This window comes from Dermacentor variabilis, chromosome 10 (genome assembly GCF_050947875.1).
Source record: "Dermacentor variabilis isolate Ectoservices chromosome 10, ASM5094787v1, whole genome shotgun sequence".
Taxonomy (NCBI): Eukaryota; Metazoa; Arthropoda; class Arachnida; order Ixodida; family Ixodidae; genus Dermacentor; species Dermacentor variabilis.
In genome coordinates this window covers 98,621,624-98,645,141 of record NC_134577.1, presented here as the reverse complement: position 1 = coordinate 98,645,141, position 23,518 = coordinate 98,621,624, and the positions used below count along the sequence as shown (strand labels likewise).

The window sequence follows — 23,518 nt, the reverse complement described above, 5'->3', positions numbered from 1 at the left end:
CGCTGTTTTCTCTTTATTGTCCTCATGCATAGGTATCTGCCAGTAGCCGGAACACAGATCGATGCTGGAGAAGTACTCGGCACCCTGTAGGGAATCCAAGCCGTCGTCTATTCGTGGCATAGCGTATACATCCTTGCGCGTGATCTTGTTAAGTGCTCGGTAGTCGACACAAAATCGAACAGAGCCGTCTTTTTTTCTAACCAAAACAATGGGGGAAGACTAAGGGCTAGCAGAGGGGCGTATTATGTTCCGTTGAAGCATGTCGGTGACATTCTCGTCAATGACTTTCCTCTCGGCTAGCGATACGCTATATGGTCTACGGCGCACGACGGATGTACCATCTGTCTCTATCCGATGCGTCATAATCGAAGTCTTTCCCAATGAAGCTGAATGTGCGCCAAACGAAGCTTCATGTTTTTGGAGCAAAGCAAGCAATTGTTGTGACTGCGAAGGTGTCAGGTCGGAACTGATGGCAGCTGCAAGAGCTGAAGGAGATGGGGCCCGTCCGGTACAAGGAACTTCAGAGGAAGCTGGTTTAACGGAAGCAACAGATATAGACTCCGATTCAGCGGCACAAGCCAATGTAGTGCCTTGAGGGATGAGAATCTTTTCGGATGTCGGGTTTGTAGCGTAGAGAAGTGCAGAGCCATGATCAAACCAAACCAGCCCTGATGCAAAGGCTATCCCTCTTGCGAGACAGCGCGCTGATGGTAATACGAGCACGTCGCCGCAGTCAATGACGTCAGACGTAATGGTAACGATGCTTTGATGGCGAGGAGGTAGCGCGGTATCTTCTGCAGTAAGCAAGTGAAGTGGTGCATCATCTGCATGAAGTGAATAGGTCATGTCGGTCATGTGGAGAACCCATTGCCCGCAGCAGATGGAAGTGGAGGCCGTAGAAAGAAAATCCCACCTCCTAATATGAGCTGTTGGGCACACGAACTTAGCACTGCAAATTGTACGTAATGCAGAAGTCCATCGATGGAAATACGAGCAGTGCACATGGCGATAGGTCGAATGGGGCGGCCCCTTGAGCAGCGAGTAGCGTAGGTCCATCATAGGGGGTCGTAACTTTCCGAAGTCGCGAACACAATTCACGGTGAATAACTGAAACACTAGCACCAGTGTCTATCAAAGCTTCTACGTGTACACCGTCTACTGTCACATATTGCCGGAAGAAGTGGAGCCGAGACCTGACCATACAGTGAACTCAAAACGAACTGTTTATTGCGTCATCCAACTCCCAAGCCCTGCTCTCGTTGCTGCCTCTTTTGCTGGTAGCAGTAGGTGGCGCTAGTAGCCGGTGGCACTAGCAGCACAACACTAACAATCGACACATCTACTACAACCAATATCATATTGCACAGACGCGATGGAGGAATTTCTGTCCTGTTGTTCGATGCAGCTTTTCCTCCAAAAGCTGCATAATTTAGTTTTCCGGACGACGCTCGGCGAATTGAGAAGCAGGTCTCAGTGGGGACGTAGAGCGGCGAAGGGGTGACGGCGAGCAGCGTCTTGCAGGACGGCACGTCTGAGCAGTCTCAGATGCTACAGTAGGCGATGGAGAGCGGCCGCGCGGTGGACCATGAGGACGGCGTTGGTCATGGAAGCTCTCTAGATGGAAAGTAGCTACGGGCGAAAAGTCATCCTGTTCGTATACGTCATATCCGCGACACTCGTCTTGCTGGCGCTTGCAGCAAAAGCGTGCTATGTGGCCACGATAGCCGCTGTAGTAGCAGATGGGAAGAGGAGGACGCCACTGCGGATAGCTGGTTTGGGTAGGTGCGCTGGTAGTCATGGAAGCCATGTGGGCCGGTGTTGGTTTTGGAGGCATCGGTGGAATGATGACTGGATTAACTGCGGCTACTTGTGCGTATGCCGTAGGGGTTTGAGGGTCCATGTACGCTGCACCAGCCATGGACGCCAATTCCTCTTTGATAACGTCTCGCAGATTGGTAGCCGAGGCATGAGAAGGCATAGACCCTGCGGATAAGCCAAGATGCTGTAGCTCTTCTCGAATTATTGCGCGTATCATTGCTCGTAATGTAGGGCCGTCGGTAGTAGTGTTTGCAGTGGTGTCTGGCTGCAACCATACTGATTCGAGTTCGCCAAGGTACTGGCAAGTAGTGACGATATCAGCGACGGTAGCGGGGTTCTTGGTGGCTAAAGCATTGAAAGCAATAGCTCCAATGCCTTTGAAGATGTGGCGAACCCTGTCAGATTCGGTCATGGCCGTGTTCACGCGTCGACAAAGAGCAAGCACATCCTCGATGTACGACGTGTAAGATTCCCCGAGTTGTTGCTTGCGGGTGTCGAGCGTCTTTTTGCGAGGGCGGAACGAACAGCCGGTGTGCCGAAGATTTGGCGGAGCTGCTGTTTGAAAGCACCCCAGTTCGTGAAATCAACCTCATGGTTGAAAAACCAAGTCTTCGCTACTCCCGTCAGATAAAAGGCGACGTGACATAGCTTGGACGCATCGTCCAAACGGTTAGCTGAACTCACTCGGTCATAGTCGTCCAGCCAATCCTTGACGTCTTCACCGCGAAGTCCAGCAATCAGGTGGGGATCACGCTGGTGCCCACTGAAACCCAATACAGAGAGGCTGGGGTAGCCGAGGCCGAGATGGTGGAAGTAGAAGTGCCTGTTGTCTCGTCCTGCGATATGCTGGCGGACAGCTGGCACAATCGGCGACCCGATCGAAGCTCCAGGAGGTTGAGCGGGGAGTCAGAGGACCGAGGACCGAAGAGCACACTCCACCACTTGTCAAGCAGCAGTTATCACGACGTTTATTCCGCGTCAAAGATGCGGCGAACCGACCACGCCCACAGCGCGGATCACCCTCGAGAGCCAGCCCCACAAGCGATGGTGAAGAAGAACCCCATATGAACCCCACATGATGATGATCATGTACAGATGACAAAGAATAGCTTATAAATTCCCACAATATTTAAATAATGCGTTACAAGTAAAACAGAAATGAGCCAAGTGGAAAGTGGAGCTTTATGGCATCGTCAATTAACTAATCGTTATCCACCTCAGTGGTGTAGACAAAAGAAGAGAGAAGGATAACAATTAGTTAATTAATGGGCATTCTGGGCGGCTGTTGGTTCTTCTAAGTAGACAACTTCCCTCTGCAATTTTTCTTGCAAGCAATTGAAGATCTACCACAAGAGACATTTAATTGTTTCTTTGAAACTAGAAATATGCTAATTTTCGGTGCTTTTATGCTTGAATGTTTTATTTCAAGATGTATTAGTCGTAACATACACTGCGATACATTAAATTGCATCCTGATCATTGGTGTTTTGAATGGAATTAAAATATAAATAACTACACACAGAGTTTTTGAGAATTCTTGCGTGAAACTTCAAAGTACCAAAAGAAGCATAAACGGAAGTAATAATTTGCTTTTTTTTTTACTATAGCTACTGAGGGCAAAAAAAATCTTAAATATACGAAATATATGCCTTGCTCCTAGTTCCTAACTTCTGAAGTTAGAACATGCAAAAAAAGAATATTGTGCAGATTTGATGGCATGGATTTTAGTCATAGCGATGCCTACACTATGCAGGAAGGCCATAGCTTCAAAAATGCGATAACGGGCAAGTATCTCTGGTGTAGGGAGCATTTGTTTTTACTCATGGCAGTAAGCACCTGGCTTGTTTTTTTACTGCCTTTCTTTAGGCTCTCAAAGCATGTGGGAGTTCTTTCGGTCTACCGGGGCGCAGTCGTTGCTGTGCCTAAGGTTTCAGACTTATTCGCCATGGCGAGGAAAACCCCTCCCAAATGACTGCCCCTCGACCGCGCGCCGTTTCCCCGGGCGTCGCGACCGCGTCCCGCGACGTCATGCTACGCGGCCCTGCGATTGGGTCGTGGGGCGTGACGTAGGGAGGAGGCCCCGACTGGGGACGATCGCCGTGCGCGGGAGAGTGGTGCTGCGACAGCGACGAGCGCCGGTCACGAGAGGCAAGCTGCAAGGTACGTGAGCGACCAGCTATTTGTGTCCCCAACGCCCCGGCCTGGGGACGTTCACTTGCTTTGTCAGCTTGCGTAAGTGTGGCTTGCTGAGTGGCTCTGCGTTCCGCCCTTGCGGTAGTCGCAGGTGCTCAGTGCGTCACATTTTGCGTGACCGAACCGTTGCAGACCATTGTCGGTGACGGGAAGCGCTAGGTAGCGTTTGCGAACGCATTTCGGCCCGCGTGCGCAAACCATTGTTCAACGCGGCGTGTAACCCACCTTCCTCGCCATGGGGAACCGCGGGCGCCGAGTGTACTCCGTGTGTTTTGGGTGCAGTCTGGTACGTATTGGCCATTTGTGATCAATAAATGCCTTAACTGTCCTGGACGCCTTGTGTTCCTGGGAGAGCGCCCATGCGTACGGCCGGAGCCGGCCAGGCCTTTCGGCTCGGTGCTTGAACCTGCGGTGGGTCTATCGCCGTGCGCCGTCGTGCTGCGTCGTGAGGCTCCACTTCTCGGGGGCCACTTGGCGACGCCGTGCGCGGAGACGTACAGTAAGCCCGCATTTTGGCGCCCAACGTGAGGCCCGAGGCCTAATCAGCCTCTGGCCGCCGAGTGTCCGGGCTGCTGCGTTGCAGAGGCTGCGTTGCGAACGCACTTTGTCAACCGAGCCATGTTTCTCGTTCGTGTGCCACATTCGTCTATTTTCTTCTCAATCTTTCTGCCATACCTTGCCTCAGTAAAGGTAGCGTGGTAAGCGTATCGGACAACCACTTCGAAGTTCCGTGCTGCGAAGCGTGGACGAGGAAAGGAGTCAAGTGGCCGCCGAGATGCTGCAGTCGTCCTCGATTGTGGAGACCATGCGGGGCCGGAGGTCTTGCCGATTCGTACCGGGAGGGCTGACTTTTCCGTCCTTCCATCTGCTCAACGATTCAGTGAGTCCGACGGATTTCCGTGGGTCTCTAGCATCATTACCATTCTGGCGGCTGCTAATTGCACGGACTGCTTGGGCTGGACGGAGCGGCAGCCATGCAACCGCTTCAAAACCCGTTCTTGTTTGTTGTACAGATTCTGGCGTTCCTCGGCACATGGCAGCCCTTGGATTCCTTTTGCGAGGCTATCGTCCTGCCTCTATCACCATGTTACGTCAGAGATCAACACTATGGCTGAAACGCCACATCATCAACCCTTGACGCGGTGTACATCGTGCCCCGACTTGGCTGGCCATTCCCATCGCCTACGACACCAGTCAGCCGGATGTACTTAAGAGCGACGCTTTCATCGGGCCACTTCAGTGGGCTGGACGGAGCGGCAGCCATGCAACCGCTTCAAAACCCGTTCTTGTTTGTTGTACAGATTCTGGCGTTCCTCGGCACATGGCAGCCCTTGGATTCCTTTTGCGAGGCTATCGTCCTGCCTCTATCACCATGTTACGTCAGAGATCAACACTATGGCGGAAACGCCACATCATCAACCCTTGACGCGGTGTACATCGTGCCCCGACTTGGCTGGCCATTCCCATCGCCTACGACACCAGTCAGCCGGATGTACTTAAGAGCGACGCTTTCATCGGGCCACTTCAGTGGGCTGGACGGAGCGGCAGCCATGCAACCGCTTCAAAACCCGTTCTTGTTTGTTGTACAGGTTGGTAAACACCCGTCGTTGCACGCTAAGCGATCCAGTAATATCTGTCTGCTGCTCTTCCCAGGCCCACTGGTGATTCTTTGTGATTTTTTTGAGTGTATATATGTTGTTAAGTTGCTTATGTTAGCTGAGGATGTGGAACAGAACCCTGGTCCTCAAAAGGAGATTCTAGACGCCATTGCAGCCTTGTCGGCTAAAAGTGACGCACGCCATACCGAGGTAATAGGGATGCTATCAGAGGTCCGAGCTAATCAGCAAAAACTTGAGGAAAAAGTTTCCAGCTTAGCCAGTAGGCTCGCAACAGTTGAATCCCTGGTGGAATCATATGAAGCAAATCAGAATGGTGTTGATCTACCGAGAGTAGTCGATGAAGCTGTGCGAGACCAAACTGCAGCAATAACTTCTCGGTTGGACGAGCTGGAAGACCGCTCTCGCCGTGACAACCTTATATTCTACGGGATTCCTGACGTCCCAGCTGAGAACTGGTCCGAATCGGAAACTAAAATTCGAAACTGCCTTACCAATTTACTACAGATAACTTTAATAGATGAAGCCATTTCCCGCGCCCACAGGCTGGGTACCTATGCAGTAAATAAGCACCGGCCCATAATCGTAAAATTCTCGTCCTCAAAACTTAAGCAAAAGGTTTTCACTGAGCGAAAAAAATTCAAAGGTTCTGGCATTTCTGTTAGCGAAGACTTCTGCCGCGCCACACGCTTGTCACAGAAAAAATTGATTGAATTCGGAAAGGCTAGCGGACAGAAATATGTGTTACGGCTTAACCGTCTACAAATCGACAAAAAAACTTACGTTTACTGTCCGGTAACTGATCGAGTCTGCGAAATCCACACAAACGAGCTTCGTTCGACAAATTCTGTCCCAAATGCACCTTCTGATGGCCCTAGCAATTCACAAACATAGCGGAGTCATGGTCCGGTGGCAAAAAATATTTCTCTTCTGTATTCAAATATTCGCAGCGTATGCAACAAGCGGGATGCTTTATCTTCTGCCGTCGACACGTGCAGTGCAGATATTGTTATCCTGACAGAGACATGGCTTTCTAGCAAAATTGAAGACCGTGAAATTTTGGAATGCCAGGGTGTTTACCGTTTCTATCGACATGATCGTGATGTGCGGTGTGGTGGCGGTGTACTTATCGGTGTTCGTGATTCGATTACCGCTGCTGCAATTGAGCTTGCGTCGCCATTAGAGCTAGTGTGCACGCGCGTAGGCTTCGAACGCAAAAATTTTATCATTTGCGTCGTTTACAGGCCCCCTTCCTCACCTAACACATTTTGTTCAGACCTTCACGATGCCTTAAATAGTTTAATTTTACGGTTCCCTTCCACGCCACTAATACTCCTTGGGGACTTTAACTTTCCTGGCATTAACTGGCATACTGATCCCCCTTCAACCCAAGAGTGTTGTTCTGAATATTCCGAATTCATCAGCCTTTGCCTCGACTTTAACCTGCACCAGCTTGTCCTGAAGCCTACTCGATGTTCTGCACACTCGGCTAATATCCTAGATTTAATCCTTACTACATCCCCGGAATTTGTTTCGCCCCTAACTTACCTACCGGGTATTAGCGATCATTGTATAATCCAGTGTAATTTGATGTTAACCATTCCATCTGTTAATTCGTCGAAAGTTATACGTGATTACAAAAATGCTGATTTTGCCGCAATTAATAACGAACTAGAAACTTTCATCACTGACTACATTCCAAGTTTCCACACTCGATCGGTTGAAGAAAACTGGTCAATATTCAAAGAGAAAGCCAACTCCTTAATTAACCGGTACATCCCGCAAAAACGTATTTATTCTAATTCTCGCGCACCCTGGTTCAACTCGCGTCTTAAACGTTTACTGAACAAAAAGAAAAGGCTTTTCCAACGAGCAAAATTAACTGGCAATCATGATCGTTGGAATGCTTACACACTAGCACTGAGCGACTACAAGAATGCTGTAGCAGAGTCCAAAACAACATTTTATGAGCACACGTTGCCTTCTTTTTTGAAAGACAACCCACAGAAATTTTGGAGTGTGGTCAACGGTAAAAAATCTAGTGCCATTGAGCTGTGTGACCTTAACAACGAACCTGTCGATCGGAGTGTCTGTTGTGAAGTGTTGAATGACGCGTTCATCTCTGTATTTTCGGATTCTGTGCTGTGCGCAAGCGCTGTTTTTCCTGATGTGCATTATCTTCCAATGCTTCCTATTACCATTGACTTTGATGGCGTTGTAAAGTTGATACAGACCTCAAAAGTTTCTGCATGCAGTGGAGTAGATGGTATCAACACGAAATTTCTTAAGGGAACTATTACTTATTCATCTATAATTCTGAGCGAAATCTTTGCTCAGTCACTTCAAACCACCATCCTTCCGAATGATTGGAAGGCAGGGATGGTGATTCCCGTACATAAGTCTGGCAGTCGGTACTCCCCACTTAATTACAGACCTATATCCCTAACCAGCGTTCCCTGCAAATTAATGGAGCACATAATTTACTCACACCTGGTTTCATTTCTCGAGTCAAACCTATTTTTTACCCCCTACCAACATGGATTTAGAAAATACTATTCCTGCGAAACACAGCTTTTGTCATTCACTAATGATTTATTCCAGGCGATGGATGCTAACATTATTATTGACTGCATTTTTTTAGACTTCGCCAAAGCATTCGATACTGTTTCACACGAATTACTTTTAACCAAATTAAGTAACCTCAACATTGATCCTAACGTGCTTGCTTGGATCAAGTGTTTTTTGTCTAACCGTTCCCAATTTGTTTATGCTAACGAATACTTCTCTTCCACTGGTCGAGTAACCTCCGGTGTACCGCAAGGCTCGGTTCTAGGACCATTATTATTTCTAATTTATATTAATGACCTCCCAGACCAAATTAAATCATCAATTAAGTTATTCGCCGATGACTGTGTTCTCTATCGTGTCATTTCTAACTCTGGCGACTGCGATACTCTTCAATCAGACATTGGCATAGTAACATCATGGTGTGCTAGATCCCAAATGAAGCTCAATTCTAATAAATGTAAGGCGATGCGTGTGTCCCGTGTTGTAAGAAATACCACCCTTCCTACGTACAATATTAACAACATACCTGTAGAAAATGTATCATCATATAAATATCTTGGTATCTACATTACGCACAATCTTACATGGAATATTCATATAAATTACATTTACGGTAACGCTAATCGCATGCTTGGGTTTTTACGGCGTAATTTTTCATCGGCATCTGTAGCTGTCAAGTTATTTCTGTACAAATCCTTAGTGAGGCCTAAACTTGAATATGCATGCTCCATTTTCGACCCTTCTACTCTAAAGCTAAAGAACACCATCGAATCCATTCAAAACCGAGCTGCTCGTTTTATTCTTTCGAATTATTCTCGTCATGCAAGTGTCTCATCAATGAAACTAACCCTCGACTTGCCTAACCTAGAGTTACGTCGTAAATACTTTCGCCTATGCCTTTTTCACAAGATCTATTACTCTAACGAAACACTTAAGGATGAACTAATCTCCCCTCCATCATACATATCGTCACGCACGGATCATCGTTTTAAGGTTGAAGTCCCAACTTGTCGCACGAACGTTTATTTTGATTCCTTTATACCAAGAACGACGAATGACTGGAACCGCCTCCCTGCCTCCGTCACTGCCATTTCTGACGCCACAAACTTCAAGAATATTGTTAACGAATATGTTTGTACTAATCACCACTCCTCTCTGTAATGCCTCCGGGCCTTGAGAGTATGACAATAAATAAATAAATAAATAAATAGACAGTGCCTCTAACGCCGGCTAATTCTGCAAATATACGCGCCTTTGCTATTGTTGGCGCGGCTCAGTGGCCTGCCCGACAGTTTTCAGTTGATGCGCGCCTTTCCTCGCAAAAATTCAAGCCATGATAGTTGATGCACTATTATTACGCCCTGTCTCGCCGAAAATCTCCATTTAGGCAGACCGGTTAGTGGTGGTGCCTTCTGCACCATCAATTGAGGGGCAAAACTGGCAGCGCAGTAGCCGAGCGGAGACAAAGGCCACATCACGGGCCCACTCCGCGAAGAGGCAAGCGCCCCGGACATCCCACCGTCGCGCGCGCAGAAGGGGACGCTCCCCCGCAACCCCGTGGCGATGATGGGGAGGACAGCCCGGAAGGACAGCCCGGGCTTCTAGAGAGCTTTGCCTGGGGTCTCCCTTGCTTCGCGCGTGGTCTCGCGCGAAGCAAGGGAGACCCTAGGCAAAGCTCTCTAGAAGCCACAAAGAACATTTATTAAACTGGGACTCAATACAAACACACGTTTTAACATCACGTCAGAATCTGAAGCTAATTACACAAAACATGACCGAATGGTCGCCACTGGCCGCTAACGGCGCACCGCGACGGAGAGAGAACAAAGAACCCCAGCAGTAAGAGAGGCTGCTTACCCTTCGGTCAGCGCCTGCCATCGCACGCCCCACAGCAGAGAAAAGGGAAATAGAAAGAAACGACAGACGAACAAATGGGGGCACGATCGGCAGACGCTGCCTCAGGACATCGAGACGACGGAAGAGTGCGCGCGCGCCCGCTGAGGCCGGGACCCCGACGAGCCGAAGTAACCACCAGAGGAACACGTACCAGAGGAACACGTACGCACCTTCAGACGCCCCGATGTGGTCTTTTTCCGGGTCCCGTCTTGCGCGCGCTTACCCAGAGTGCACGCAAGCAGGGCCCCGAATCCTGCCAAAATGTCAGCCAATGGGGAAAGCCTGTTGACCTTCCCGTGGGCGGGATGACAGCAGAGCGACAGTGTTTTATGACCCGCTGCCACCCCGTCCAGGCAAGGAGGAGAGGGACACGGAGCCCCCGGCAACACAACGCAATGGCCTCCACACAACACTGCGAGAGCTCGAAAAACGCTGCGAGAGCCAGAAACCCCACAAGCAATGGTTGCCAGACTGGGATGCATGCACAAGCCTCCTCATAGTGCTAGATTATTGTGCTCAATCAGCTTTTCTCTGCAAGCAAACTGGTCGTGCACACTGAACTGGCACTGGATCCTTCACATGCTTTGCAGATTACTTCTACAGTGCTGTCCAGTACTATACAATGTTGCACAGTATCGTAAAGTAATGAATGATGGCATATGTGCAGCTGGTGTTCAAAAAGGTAAGAGATAAGAATGCTAGTCAAGCATCTCCAGAAGGTCGTTCTGAAATCAACAGCATGCTCTTGTGTGAGTGGAAACTCCACACGGTGTCAAGGATTGCTTGTAATAAGTTGTAAATACGCTGTCAAAACACTCGTGTTTGAAAGCAACCCATGGCGGGTAAAAGTGAAGTTGCATGTGATATTACTCGAACACAATCAAAACAACATGCACTTCTGAACATGTACTGATGTTTGAGGCATCATTAGTACAGCCTAGCCACCAGATCAGAAATTTTACATTGTTTAATTCGGGAAGGGCTGGAAGCGTTGGAGGATAGTTTTGATGATACCTTATGTCAAAGTTTTATTTTCCCAGAGTCACCAATGTGCTGAAAATTGTCAAAATCAACCAATAGTTAAGTGTAGTCACTACTTTATAAGGTGCAACAGAAAAATTCCAATGGCAATGTTTAACGACATGATGAAAAACTGTCAATCAAATTGATTGATTTCTTTTGGCCTGTTAAGAAAACGTTTGATTAGCTTCTTGGCCAGGTAACCTGGTATTTAACTTAAACCTAGTCTAATAGGCTATGCACTGTGATTTCAGGGCTGTGGATCCATGTTTCTCGAGTTACTCCAGCCAGCAAAATGAGCAACGGGCACATGAACCTGATTGCTGAGCTGTTCATCTTGTTAAAAAAAAAAGAAGCAGCCATTAGCTTGGTTGTACAATTGTCAACCAACTTTTCAGATGCGTAATTTTTCAGACCTGCTCGATCATGTGCACTTCCCTGCAGCATCGTCACCTAGTCCACTGCCCCGCTGTATAGTGGCAGCTGCAATTTTGGATGCTCTACTGTGCCTCATTCGATTTTTCAGTCTCATGTGCTTGGTTGATGTAAAAAACATGGCTGCTACAAACAAAGTTGTTGTCATTCAGGCTGCCACCAATGCCGTGACTTTTGTTTTCGAGGTGATTCCTTCGCTTACTTGGTGCCATGCAGCCAATAAGAAGAGCTATTTTTGTCGACTGAGACCTGAGCCACAACAACTTTGGTCACCAACTCCTAATAAGGCAGCACCAGTTAGGTCTAGCCAGTGGGGCGGTAGACAGCAAATGGTCACGGGAAGCTCCCCCTTGATATGCTCGTACCTGTACATGACCGCATCGGGGATTAGGCGTGAGCTAATGTGCACGAGCTGGGCCAACTACTTGCATGAAGCAGGTATTGGGTTCACGTGTGATCAGCTGGCAACTAGTGCAAATGTCTATGTCTGTATGTGTGCTCACAGGATAAAAAAGTACAAGCCTGTGTGTGGGCATAAAGCACCAAACAGAACTCGCAAAATGCAGCTTAAAGTGACAGTTTTGTGGAGTCGAGGTTGCATGCGTGTGGTAAAAGACGACAACGGTTTCCCATGCAGCATGACATGAGCATAAGCACGACAGCTGACAGAAAAAGAGGAAGCAAAAGACACGACCCAAAGGGCAGCTGCAACCACGGAGGCCAATCAAACTAGCAGAGTGAAGTTCGAGGAACCAGTCGCGAGGGGACTACTCGGGCGTACCGCTATGCAACTTCGTGACAAGTCACAAGTTATCGTGCCAAGATCCTGCCCGTGTCCTGTGCCTGGCCGGTTCCTACGCCCTTGGAGTTCTTATCGTATAAGTTATCCTGAGCCACTGCCCATGCGGCTTCTCATCAAGTTGTCTCCGCCGCTGACCTGGTTAATCTCCAAGTTGCCTCCACCACAGCTCCGTGTTTCCGTCAATGAAGGTTACTACTAAACGTGAGCAAACTAAGTTGAGCTATATGCCGCGATGCCAGGACCTCACACCTTAGTGGGAGAGTAACCTGAGCTGTGCAGTATGCCCCATCATCAGGACTTTGCCCGTTGGAGGATAATCTGTGTTAGTGAATCTTGTTGGTATCTGCACAAGAGTACTTGTAACATACGTCCGCCTGCTCTACCCGTCCAATTACCACCTTTGATTCTTTCCTCACCACACCGCACTGCAACAACATGATGGTCCACATCATTGCACTAAAATGCACAATTTCAGCACTTTGCAACGCCATGCATCAGGCGAATGCAAATTGCACCCGCTGTCAAAGTAAACAATTTGTTGGCGAAGTAAACGATTGCTTAGATACACTTGCCCCATATTTGTGGCAATTCTACCGTAATGCTTTCAGGTCCTAAAACATGCCAATTTTCCGCCACATTTTCTCATTAAAATCCTTCACAGACAAAATTTTTGCGAAAACCACAAAATTATCCCACAAATTCTAGTGGGTTTTAAAAGTTGTTATAGCAGAATTCTCGCAAGAAAAGGTGGCAACAATACTCATGCGACCAGCCACCTCTGCAAAGTGAAGAAAACATTTGCTCACATCTAAATTACAGCTGGCCTTCTCATCCTTGCCCTCGAGCAGTGCAGAGAAGAACACTGCCCGAATGCCAACAGAGTCCAGGTACTTGCTCCATGCCTCACTGCACAGAAAGAATACCAAGCCCCTTTATTAGAGAGCTCAATTTGATCCTATGTCATACAAAAAGGGGTGGAATAAGGCCCAAAAATCTTTAAAAGTTTACTTCTGGGGTTTTGCATGCCAAAACCATGATCTTATTATGTGTAACACCATAATGGCAGACTTCTCCGGATTAATTTTGACCACCTGGGGGGGTCAAAACACCTACTGCACTGTACATGAGCATTTTTGCATTCCACCCCCACCAGAATGCGACCTTGGTAAAGGGGATTGAACCCACAACCTCGAGCTCAGCAACACAATTCCACAGCCACAGGGTTAAAGTGGCAGGCAGCCCGAAAGTGTGGAGATGAACAATGCGAGCAAGAGTAGTTCACTGCACCACATTGCAAACTGAGGAGAGAAAGAATGAATATTATACAGAAATGAATACTCTAGGTCTATCTGCAAAAGTCAGTAAGGGGAAGGGAGCTGAGGAACTGTGTCTTTGAACTACAGAAATCATCAGCCACTACCACCAACACTTCCGATTTTATATCAAAATTTTTTTATGCACCTAGAAAAAAAAAACATGCTTTTTCTCACTACCGAGCTCAATGCTCCAAATTGAGCTATTTTCTATGGAACCTGTAGTGGGGCATCAGGGCTTTCAAGCAACACTATTGAGGCTGCAATGTTGCCCAGACTGGAAACGCTACAGTCACCCCACAACAATTGTCATTGCAAAAAAAAAAAAGAAGAAGAAGAAGAAGAAGCAGAACTGGTGGAACAAGTGAGCCTGGCAGCTTTGAGACAGCATGGTGGGAGCCACGCATCTTTCTTTTTTCAGCAGCTTTGAGACAGCATGGTGGGAGTCACGCATCTCTCTTTTTTCAGCAGCTTTGAGACAGCATGGTGGGAGTCACGCATCTCTCTTTTTTCATTCTTTTTCAAGAGAGCAATGGGACTGGCCAGCTTAACAGCCAGCAGGTTGCCATAGCAAATGTGCCTGGGTCACCTAGCTTTGCAATATGAGCAAACACAGGCTTAACTGAGGACCACTGTGCGGCCATCAGCATGTCTGTGATTGCACCATGCACAGAAACAGATGGAGCCTGGGATGCGCATACACTGCTGGCAGTGTACCACATTCTGCAATGCCAGCTCATCCGTGCAATACGCTTTGCAACCACAGTGTGACACCAGAGCAGAAGTGCACAAAGCAGATGGGATCGTGAGAAAGGAGGTTAAAGAAAGGGTTGAAAGAGGAGAAGGAAGATGACACAGCGAGCCGACAGTCCCTTTTCATCACATGCCTCAGAACAGCAACATCAGGACCTCTATTATGTTGTCAGCTTCCTTCATTCCCGCAACAAAAAGGTCCCAGCAGTCACATGGTTGCTTACAGTACTAACTAAAGTGAAATCTGATGCCAACATCTATGGGACTTCCTAAGAAGCACTGTGACTCCACGATAATGTTGATACTATAATACTCATGGTTCAGCTAGCCTTTAACATGGCTTGGCCTGAAACATTCTCATCAATGCATAAATTAAGCTTTCTCGGAATTAAACCTTCATAAGTGTTGCTTCTCCTGCAACATATTGTGCACATACAGTAGAACAAGTAAACCAATAAAACGAAAATGCATAGCCAAAATTGGGACGCGGTGGCTACAGAAACTGTGTGTTTTCTCCAAACACAGAGAGAGAGACACTGACAGCACTGTTCACATTTGATGTAATGTACACCTTGGTGTTGTAACGAATTTGCTTTGTGTCTTACTTAACAAGCCGAGGTGTTGCCTTGGTTCCAGAAACGAACGAAGCCAGCTGCAACTTAAGACACACAAAAACACTCTTTATAAAGCAGAAATCAAAGCAGTGGCAAACAGCGTTATGGCGTTGAGTCTACAATATCCCAACATATTGCCAAGAAGGGAATCATTGCATGGAAGTGCAACCAGAGGGTATGCAAGAACTCACAGAAGTTCAAAGCATAAAGCTGTGGTTTAACCCTTTGAGGTTCGAATTATTTTGAAAAAAACTTTCCCAGGTGGTAAAATTACTTTATTGCAGATCTTGAATGTACAAAATGTATAAAGTAGGGAATAAATAGTAAAAAATAATTAGGAATAGTATTTTGGTGTCGGCATCACTCAGAACTACAAAAAGTTCAATAGTATTTCTGAGCGTGGTACTCCTTGAAACATGGGTCTATGCACAGCGCCTTATCGCAACCTGCACACCTAAAATGCGTGTCTGTTCTCTTGGAGCGAGGAGTTGTGTTGGCGCACACGACATCTCTGCGTGCGGCTGCCTTGGGCAGATGTCCGAGGCACCCTCTCGCGTAAGCACGTTGCTGCAGAGAGCGAGAATACCTCGTGAGCGGTGGTGATAAACAAGCTAAGAGCAGTGCCAATAAAGATAGAAATCAACTTCCGCCGCACCTGCAAGAGCGTGCCGACAAAGAAAAAATTGACGTTTCGCGCATCTCCGTTGCGATCACGCGGCGAAACCAAAACCACCAAAGGGGCGTTGCCGCAGTCTGAGCAACGCGCTGAAGCTAGCAATCAGTTCTGTTTATCTCCCCAAGAACGTAGCACCAATTTCAAATGCATCTTGTAAGTGCTAAGAGGTGGCAGCACCTCCTGGTGAGCACGCATTGTCATTATGGCGCGAAATTTCAAACGGAGGGTCGGTACCGTACCCGTACGGCAAAGACCTTGCGGGACAGAAAACCGCCGCCGTACATGTACGGCAAAAACCTTCAAAGGGTTAAGGCAGACCTGGCAAATGTTCAGAGTTAACTAAAGAGTCTGAGTTCATCTCATCAAAACTGTGGAAGGAAAGAGTTCATCGGCTGTTTCTTTATCCTGGTTAGAAGTCCAGACAGTGTAAGCAGCACAGTGACGCTCACAGACACTTGAGAAACGCCGAGCCGTGCAGCTGTTTGGTCGTCGAAACACCACGGCGTCTCCACAACACCGGAAGAGATGCCACAGGTTGTTGGGAAACCACAATGCGTCTGGCTGGAGGCCTTTGCGAGCCCGGCTCCCAGAGCCCATCAAGCCCATGCCTCTGCACCCCAGCAGCCATTCTCGAACGGTCCCTGCTTACATTGTGCTTGGTAGACACCAGGCCATTGGGGAAGCCTCGACGCGGCTGGGTGGGGGCCTCGTACGCTGGGGTCCTTGTGGCCTCACGAACGTACACCTCCTCACCCCAGGCCGTCTTCCGCCGAGTACCATCTGCTTACGTGTCTCTTTCGTTCTCCTCCTCCTCTTCTTTTTTTCTCTAGTCACGCGCGGACTTCTGTTATTGGATATTTATTTTCTATTTTGTTTTCGTTTTTCTTGCAGCTCTCTGTGCGGTCGCGCCATAGCCGCATGGCATGTCTTCTTCTCCGTCTTCTTCCTCACGCACAAAGCTCGCGAAGCGCCGTGAACTCGCAAGTCCTTGATGATGTGTACATGGCAACTTAGCGCACATCATGACAGGCGCAAGTGCTTACGTACTAGTGATGAATCTCAACATAATACCATTGTAAAAACACCATCTTGCATGCCGTTTTGCACTGCAGCATGGCAAAACAAACTTCAATCTCCAAGCACCGTCCTGTCTCTCCAAGAAAGGAGCCCGACCGAAGGCCCTACTTCCCACCATTTCCATGCAACCCAACAGCACAGGCCTGTCACTTTCCCATTCAAAGCAACCATACACTAAAAGACAAGTTTACACCACTTGGGCCATGCCTGTGTACTGCAACAATAATCGTGATCTGTCGGGGGTTTGCCTTTCCTTTTTCGAAAAGTCTCTGCTCGATAATTTACTGGCAAGAGTGCTATGTCGCACTGATAATGTGCATGTCGTTCGTGACCTGGATGCACCTGGAGCAAAGCCACAAGGCCCCTAGAAAATGCAACTTGCTCATTTTTATTTCTGCCCATGGAAATATATTGTACAGAAAAAAAAAAGCAACTATATGAGTGAAATGTTTTGGGCAATATTAATTAGTATAGCTATTAATTAGTCACTGATTTCCTCTACTACCCAACACTGAAAAATTGCTCTTGCATATAAAAAAATGCCACTATGGGGTTTGCATTAACTATCTCTCGCTTAAATCAGAGTTTGGAGGTGTCAAATGAAGCATATGAAAAATTATATACTGGGATATGTGGCATTAATGAAAGAAAAGGCACGCAAGACAGCCAACGTTTATTGTTTGGGGACAACTATTCTTGGAGTGTAATGATCACAGCCATCCCAACAGCAGCAGCACTGAAGCATTCATTCTGCGAAAGGACAAGTCCTCTCACCGTTGCGGTCGGGTAAGCAGGTCAGCCTTGTTGAGGAGCAGCAGGTTGCGCTTACTGGCATTTGTCTCGGCCACATACCGCACTAGGTCTTCGCACAGAAAGAGCAGCGGGTGTCGGGCATCCACTATCTGCACCACCACATCACTGCAAAACCAGACCTTTGTGTGATGTCAACAATTCTGCCAGCAGATAGCTAGTACCCTTAGGTAGGAGCAGTTAAAAAAAAAATCTAAGCACAGGGAAAACAACACATGATGTATCCAAATCTAAAACACACCTTTTTTCAGAGAAAATGGGTCCGAAACTCCCTGCATGTTACAATAGGTTACGAAACCATCAGAGTCATCAGACGCAGCATCACGATTGTAAATCTGGCGACGGGGCATGTTTTCATGAAAGCTGCTGTGGGTTCATTTGGTGCTCGTTTACGATTTAGAGTGGTCTTCTCAGAAAATCACATTTAGAGATGTGCTATCACTTTTGCACGATTTGACGATTCCATTTCAGCGCAGCTTGCGAGTAGTGTAGTGCATAAACATAAAAATTCCATGACATTCAAGTTGAAGTTGTGACCTTTGTGGTGAGTAAGCAATACATTGCATGAGGTTGCATGCTGCATAGGATGAAAGTAAATACACTAGTATGCATCTCCATTACTTGTACAAGATTTAGTTAGTCATTAATGCTTTGCTTTACACATAGACTACACAACCTACATAATTTTCTTTTTCTCTGTATCAGCGAGAAAGCAACATCAAGCTAATCATACACAGGATGACATCAAACACTTCACCCAGCCAGGATTAAGTCACATGATTCGTATTCAAAATGTGCTGTAGGAGGTTGGCGACAGTCATCTTATATATTAGTGAGCTTTTTTCTCCCCTTTTATGGCCCCAAAACTGTCCCTCAGATAATATTTCAAGTTCATGCACATGTTTCTGCGATAATACATGCAGGTGGCACCGTACCTACGTTCGATGACCCTCCAGAGTTGGCGCCAAAACTCAAGGTTCTTCTCATACGGCGTCATCATCAGGCCATCTGTCTCCTGGAGCCTGCACAAAGGAGCTCCTTGTTAGCCGTACAAGCCTGACTTTGCAACTTGCAAGCCAACTGGCTAATTGTTTATCAGCAACGATTAAATAGATTAAAATAGAATTAAAGAGAAAAAAAGCTCCCACAACGGCTCTCCATGACAGCATGGATTATGACAATGTCTGCTTGAGCCTAGCTGTTATTTTTTTTATTGGTAAAAATTGACTACACTGTATTCAAAAAAAAAAAAAAAACAAAGGGGTATGCCTATCAAGCCTTAGAAACCTTTGCTGAGCCACAACTGCCTGAGCGCAAAAAAATACATTGAAATCTATTATGTCACACTGACGAAATTTGGCTTCAATTTCTCTTCTAGTAATCAACCTACTCATGCGAAATTAGCTCAAGCAGAGTTCTGAAAGTGCACTTTATCAGCCTATGCTGATCTAGAGCTTTGCTTTCATGTGCCTTTAGGTTAAATTAGGGGGTTTAACATTCCAAAACTGCACAGTGTCCGCCATAATTTTGACTACCCAGGCATTTTTTAACTTTTTGAGGGTCAATGCCGTAAATACACGGCGACGCAAACAAGTCCCAAATGATCGATGACATATATTTATGGCGCTATCAGCATGTTTGAAAACCGCACAAGCATTTCAACTATTTATTGCTCAGCAAGTGCTGCCACCCTGTGTGAATACAATTAATTTTTTTTTTTTGCTCCACAGTCTTTTGGTTTTTATTCCATGGTTTTTTCTGACGCTGGTATTTCGGCGACCACTCGTGCATCCACGCATGCAAGGGCCCATAGCGGTTAGTTTTGGTTCTGCCTCGCGAACTCTTTCCGTTAGTTGCGCTTCTAAAAACTGATGTCTATGTGGTTTCAAGTCTCTCAAAGGGCCACTGTTAGATGCTCGCTCATCTGTTGCTCACAGGGGGTGTGACTACAGCTGTTCACAGGCGGGTACTGGTGTATACAAACGATGCTGCCATGCCTCCATTCCTTTTCTCGAGACTCTGCTCATGAAAAACTGATTGCCTCTGGCTGGCAACGGAATGAAGGATTACTGCCACTCGTTTGGCTTTGCTGACAGGCGCACAACCATAGAGTTTTCTTGTGTGCACTCACATTCACAGTTCGATTACGCTTTGGGCAGGCGCGCTGGTTGCTCTGCTGCAAGTGAGTCGAGCAGCGATTCTTCCAATGTGGACTACTGCCGAAGTGTCGAATCCGAATATATCTATTTTAGTGTCTAGTAGAACTTGTTGCTGGGCGAGTTGGTTGGGATCTAAAGAATACATTGTTGCGCCAAAAAAGGAAAAATAAAGACTTAGGAAGGAAGAGTACGAAAAGACAGATTGAGCGCTGAACTTCAACTGATTTTATTCTTACAACGGGGCAGGGAGAATGAACAAATGCGCATGCGTACATAGGCAACACTGATGTACGCATGCGCATTTAAAAAGAGTTGTACGAGCACGAGTTGTACATTAAAAAGAGAGGCACGAGTTGTATTAGTGATACGTCTGTTTTTCTGTTTGAAAATGAGTTGCAACTGTTAAAAACGTCACTGGATTCGCTCTAGGCAACACTGATGTACGCATGCGCATTTGTTCATTCTCCCTGCCCCGTTGTAAGAATAAAATCAGTTGAAGTTCAGCGCTCAATCTGTCTTTTCCTACTCTTCCTTCCTAAGTCTTTATTTTTCCTTTTTTGGCGCAACAATGTATTCTTTAGTGTCTACTTTTTATTCTTATTACAAGTACTTCTGGAATCCCATCTGTATTAATGAATAAACAATGCAAGCTTACCAACGGACAATTCTTTTCGCCACAGTATGATTACTCTAAAGAATTGCAATAATTCTTTTTTAAGAATAGGTCCATCTGAAGAAACTGTCACAGCGCAACCAAGAGTGGCGCCAGTCAGAAGAAGACGATCAGACGTGTAGAGGTGGAATCGCTCTCGACAGCCATCTTGTTTATGCATCGTTGTCTCTCGTGTAAAACTTTTTTTGTATGTGTGTGCTCACAAGAGTTCCGACGGGAATTCAGAGAACATGCTCCTTTCCCAAGCATATCACTCCTGAAGAAAGCCGAACACCGGGCTGGGGAACACTTGTGCCCATTTGAGAACCAGTGGGTGCCCAGTGGCGGTGGGAACCGAACCCACAGCCTCCCGCAGCCGAGGCGGGCGCTCTACAATGAGGCCACTGCTGCGGTAAAATATTGTAAATACATCTTTATATGTGACTTCTGCAATGTAACAAATTGGTGAGAGGCGCAGGATACCCATGGGAAACAACGACGGAGCTCTGCAGTGGTCGTGACCTTGGAGTGAACAACATGACGGATGAAACAGGACTCGACATGGCGCGGCCCGCATCAATGCCTACAACCCCGACGGCTGTGCTGGCTCAACTGCAGGATCCAGCAGAGTTCTGCGGCACCGACCACCTCAATGTGGAAGACTAGATCACCACGTATGAGCGTGTAAGTGCCCACAACAAATGAGATCCAATGGTTATGTTGGCTAGCTTAGTCTTCTATCTACAAGGCACAGTGACAGCGTGGTACGAGGAAGAGCTTCATGACTGGGACATGTGCAAACAGAAGCTGAGGGACTAATTTGGCCATCCGGCCGGACAGAAGAGCACCGCTAAGGAAGAACTAGAACTAGCGAACTGTGCCTAGACATCCACAGAATGATGTCTCTTACATCCAGGACGTGCTGGCTCTGTGCCGTAACACTCGCAGCAATATGGCTGAGTCAGACAAGGTTGGGCATGTACTGAAGGGGATTGCTGACGATGCTCTCAACCTGCTCACGTGTAAAAGTTGTGAAACAGTACAGGACATCATAAAAGAGTGTCAACGCTTTGAGCAGGCCAAGAGCTGCCACATTGTAATGCCGTTTGCACGTCTGCCGAACACAGCTGTGACACCTGACAACTGGCAGCAGTGGCATTGCATGAGCCACATCTTTAAAAAAGTTCATCGTTTATGCAGATACCCTGACCGGACACTTTTCACCCATCCCCCTCTGTCTCAAACGGCAATCTTCGTGGTGACACATCAACGTACTGCCCTACCGGACACTGAATCATCGCCACGTGGTGAAGCTGCGACTGCGTGGATTCATCGTGGCCTGCTGACATCATCAACAAGACTACCACTGGAGGTCGCTGCCCGGAGCTCCTTCCCTTTAAATAGCACGCACCGACGCCCACCCTTCACTGGCAGCAGTGGCATTGCATGAGCCACATCTTTAAAAAAGTTCATCGTTTATGCAGGTATTCTTACCAACTCTTTTCTTTTTCTTTTCTTTTTCCATACCACTGCCACTGCTGCCACCAACTGTGTTCTCCTCCTGCTTGTGTTCGAGTTTGTATTTTATTTTTATACCATGCCAACTAATGCTGAACTCTCAAAAAAAATCGAGGATCTAGAGGCTAAAATTAACAGTTTAGCTAAAGAAACCTCTGATAAGGTGTTCAGCAGATTCTTGCTAAAAATGAAAGATTCCGGCATTGATGTTGCGGAGTTAAAGAAGGAAGTTGAGTCTCTTCAATCAAGTGCACAACACTTGAATCAACTTGTCGAAGACTTACGTGGCCAAAATGCCTCATTGGTAAATGAGAATAAAGAACTAAAATTTCAAAACTCTTCACTTACTCGCAAGGTAGAAGAACTTGAGCAATATTCACGCCTCAGCAATGTTGAGATCAAGGGCGTTCCCTGTTCCCAAGGAGAGGACTGTGTCGCAATCATGGAAATGCTAGGGGAGAAGGCTGGATGTTCCATATCGCCTCATGATCTAGACATTGTTCATCGCGTGCCCACACGGTCTACTGACAAAAAAAACATCATTGCTCGTTTCTGCTCTTGAACTAAAAAATCTGACTTCATCAGTAAAGCACGTAAGGCCAAGCTTTGTGTCAGTGATCTAGGCTTCTCTAGCATTTCCAACGCACCTATCTTCGTAAACGATCATCTGACCCCATGTAACAAGGCCCTGTTTTCCAAAGCTCTAACACTGAAGAAAGAAAAAAAGTGGATGTTTCTTTGGACTGACAACTGTCAAATCAAGGCTAGAAAGACTACTAACAGCAGAGTTATGCGAATCCGTGATCATTCCGACTTGACTAGAATAGACTAATATTATAGCAACCTGTGTTCATTGTCTCACAGCTTATCATGGCCTCTTTCCTGGAACCTCATCAAGTTAACTCTTTCATAAGTGGATTTCATTCCGTCATTCATTTTAATGCTAGAAGCCTTCGCAAACACTTTGAGGAGATTAATCATTTCCTTTTTTCATCTTCTAGCTCATTCTCATTAATTGCCTTGACTGAAACTTGGTTGTCAGACGTTGACAAAAATCTTTATTGCTTCCTTAACTACAATTCAGAATATTGTAACAGATTAAATAGCAGTCATGGTGGTGCGGCAATATATATCTCTCCTGATCTTACTTATTGCAGACGACATGATCTACATTTACCCATCACTAATTGTGAATCTGTCTGGATTGAAATAGTTAATTGTTCTCCCTCTAATGATAACAGAGATTTCATATTTGGATGCATTTATCGTTCGCCTTCATCATCAGTCGACGACTTTTTTTATAATCTTGATCACACTTTACATACCCTTTACTAGAAAATAAAAATGTCATTATAATGGGTGATATCAACATTAACCTACTCAATGACACATCACCAACAGTTATTTCTTACACCAGTCTACTACAAAGCTACGGATATGAATGCTTAATTGATGTTCCTACACGACAGGTTCCTAGTGGCACAGGGACGCTAATTGATCATGTCCTATCTAACTTAATAACTTCACCAGAGGCAAAAGTTCTTGATATGGACATAACAGATCATTACCCATTGCTTCTACGTTTTAAACATAACTCG

The 23,518-nt window shown here is 46.6% G+C and overlaps 2 protein-coding genes across 2 annotated transcripts in view; one reads left to right on the top strand and one right to left on the bottom strand.

Moving 5' to 3' along the window:
- Positions 1-23,518, bottom strand: part of Ns3 (nucleostemin 3) — a 95,028-nt gene that overhangs the window by 46,244 nt on the left and 25,266 nt on the right. The window contains exons 5-7 of the mRNA XM_075673244.1: positions 18,527-18,613; positions 17,556-17,699; positions 13,155-13,254 (exon numbers count right to left, since the gene is read on the bottom strand). Coding sequence (XP_075529359.1) covers positions 13,155-13,254; positions 17,556-17,699; positions 18,527-18,613 — 331 coding nt within the window. The remainder of the gene's footprint in view (positions 1-13,154; positions 13,255-17,555; positions 17,700-18,526; positions 18,614-23,518) is intronic.
- Positions 4,981-7,202, top strand: LOC142560846 (uncharacterized). The gene has a single exon (XM_075673243.1). It carries the CDS (start codon positions 5,214-5,216, stop codon positions 6,519-6,521), a length of 1,308 nt encoding a protein of 435 aa, XP_075529358.1. The 5' UTR covers positions 4,981-5,213; the 3' UTR covers positions 6,522-7,202.

What these genes read in the sequence shown, in the direction of transcription:
- LOC142560846 (XM_075673243.1), top strand. Translation starts at nt 5,214, where the DNA reads ATGTACTTAAGAGCGACGCTTTCATCGGGCCACTTCAGTGGGCTGGAC.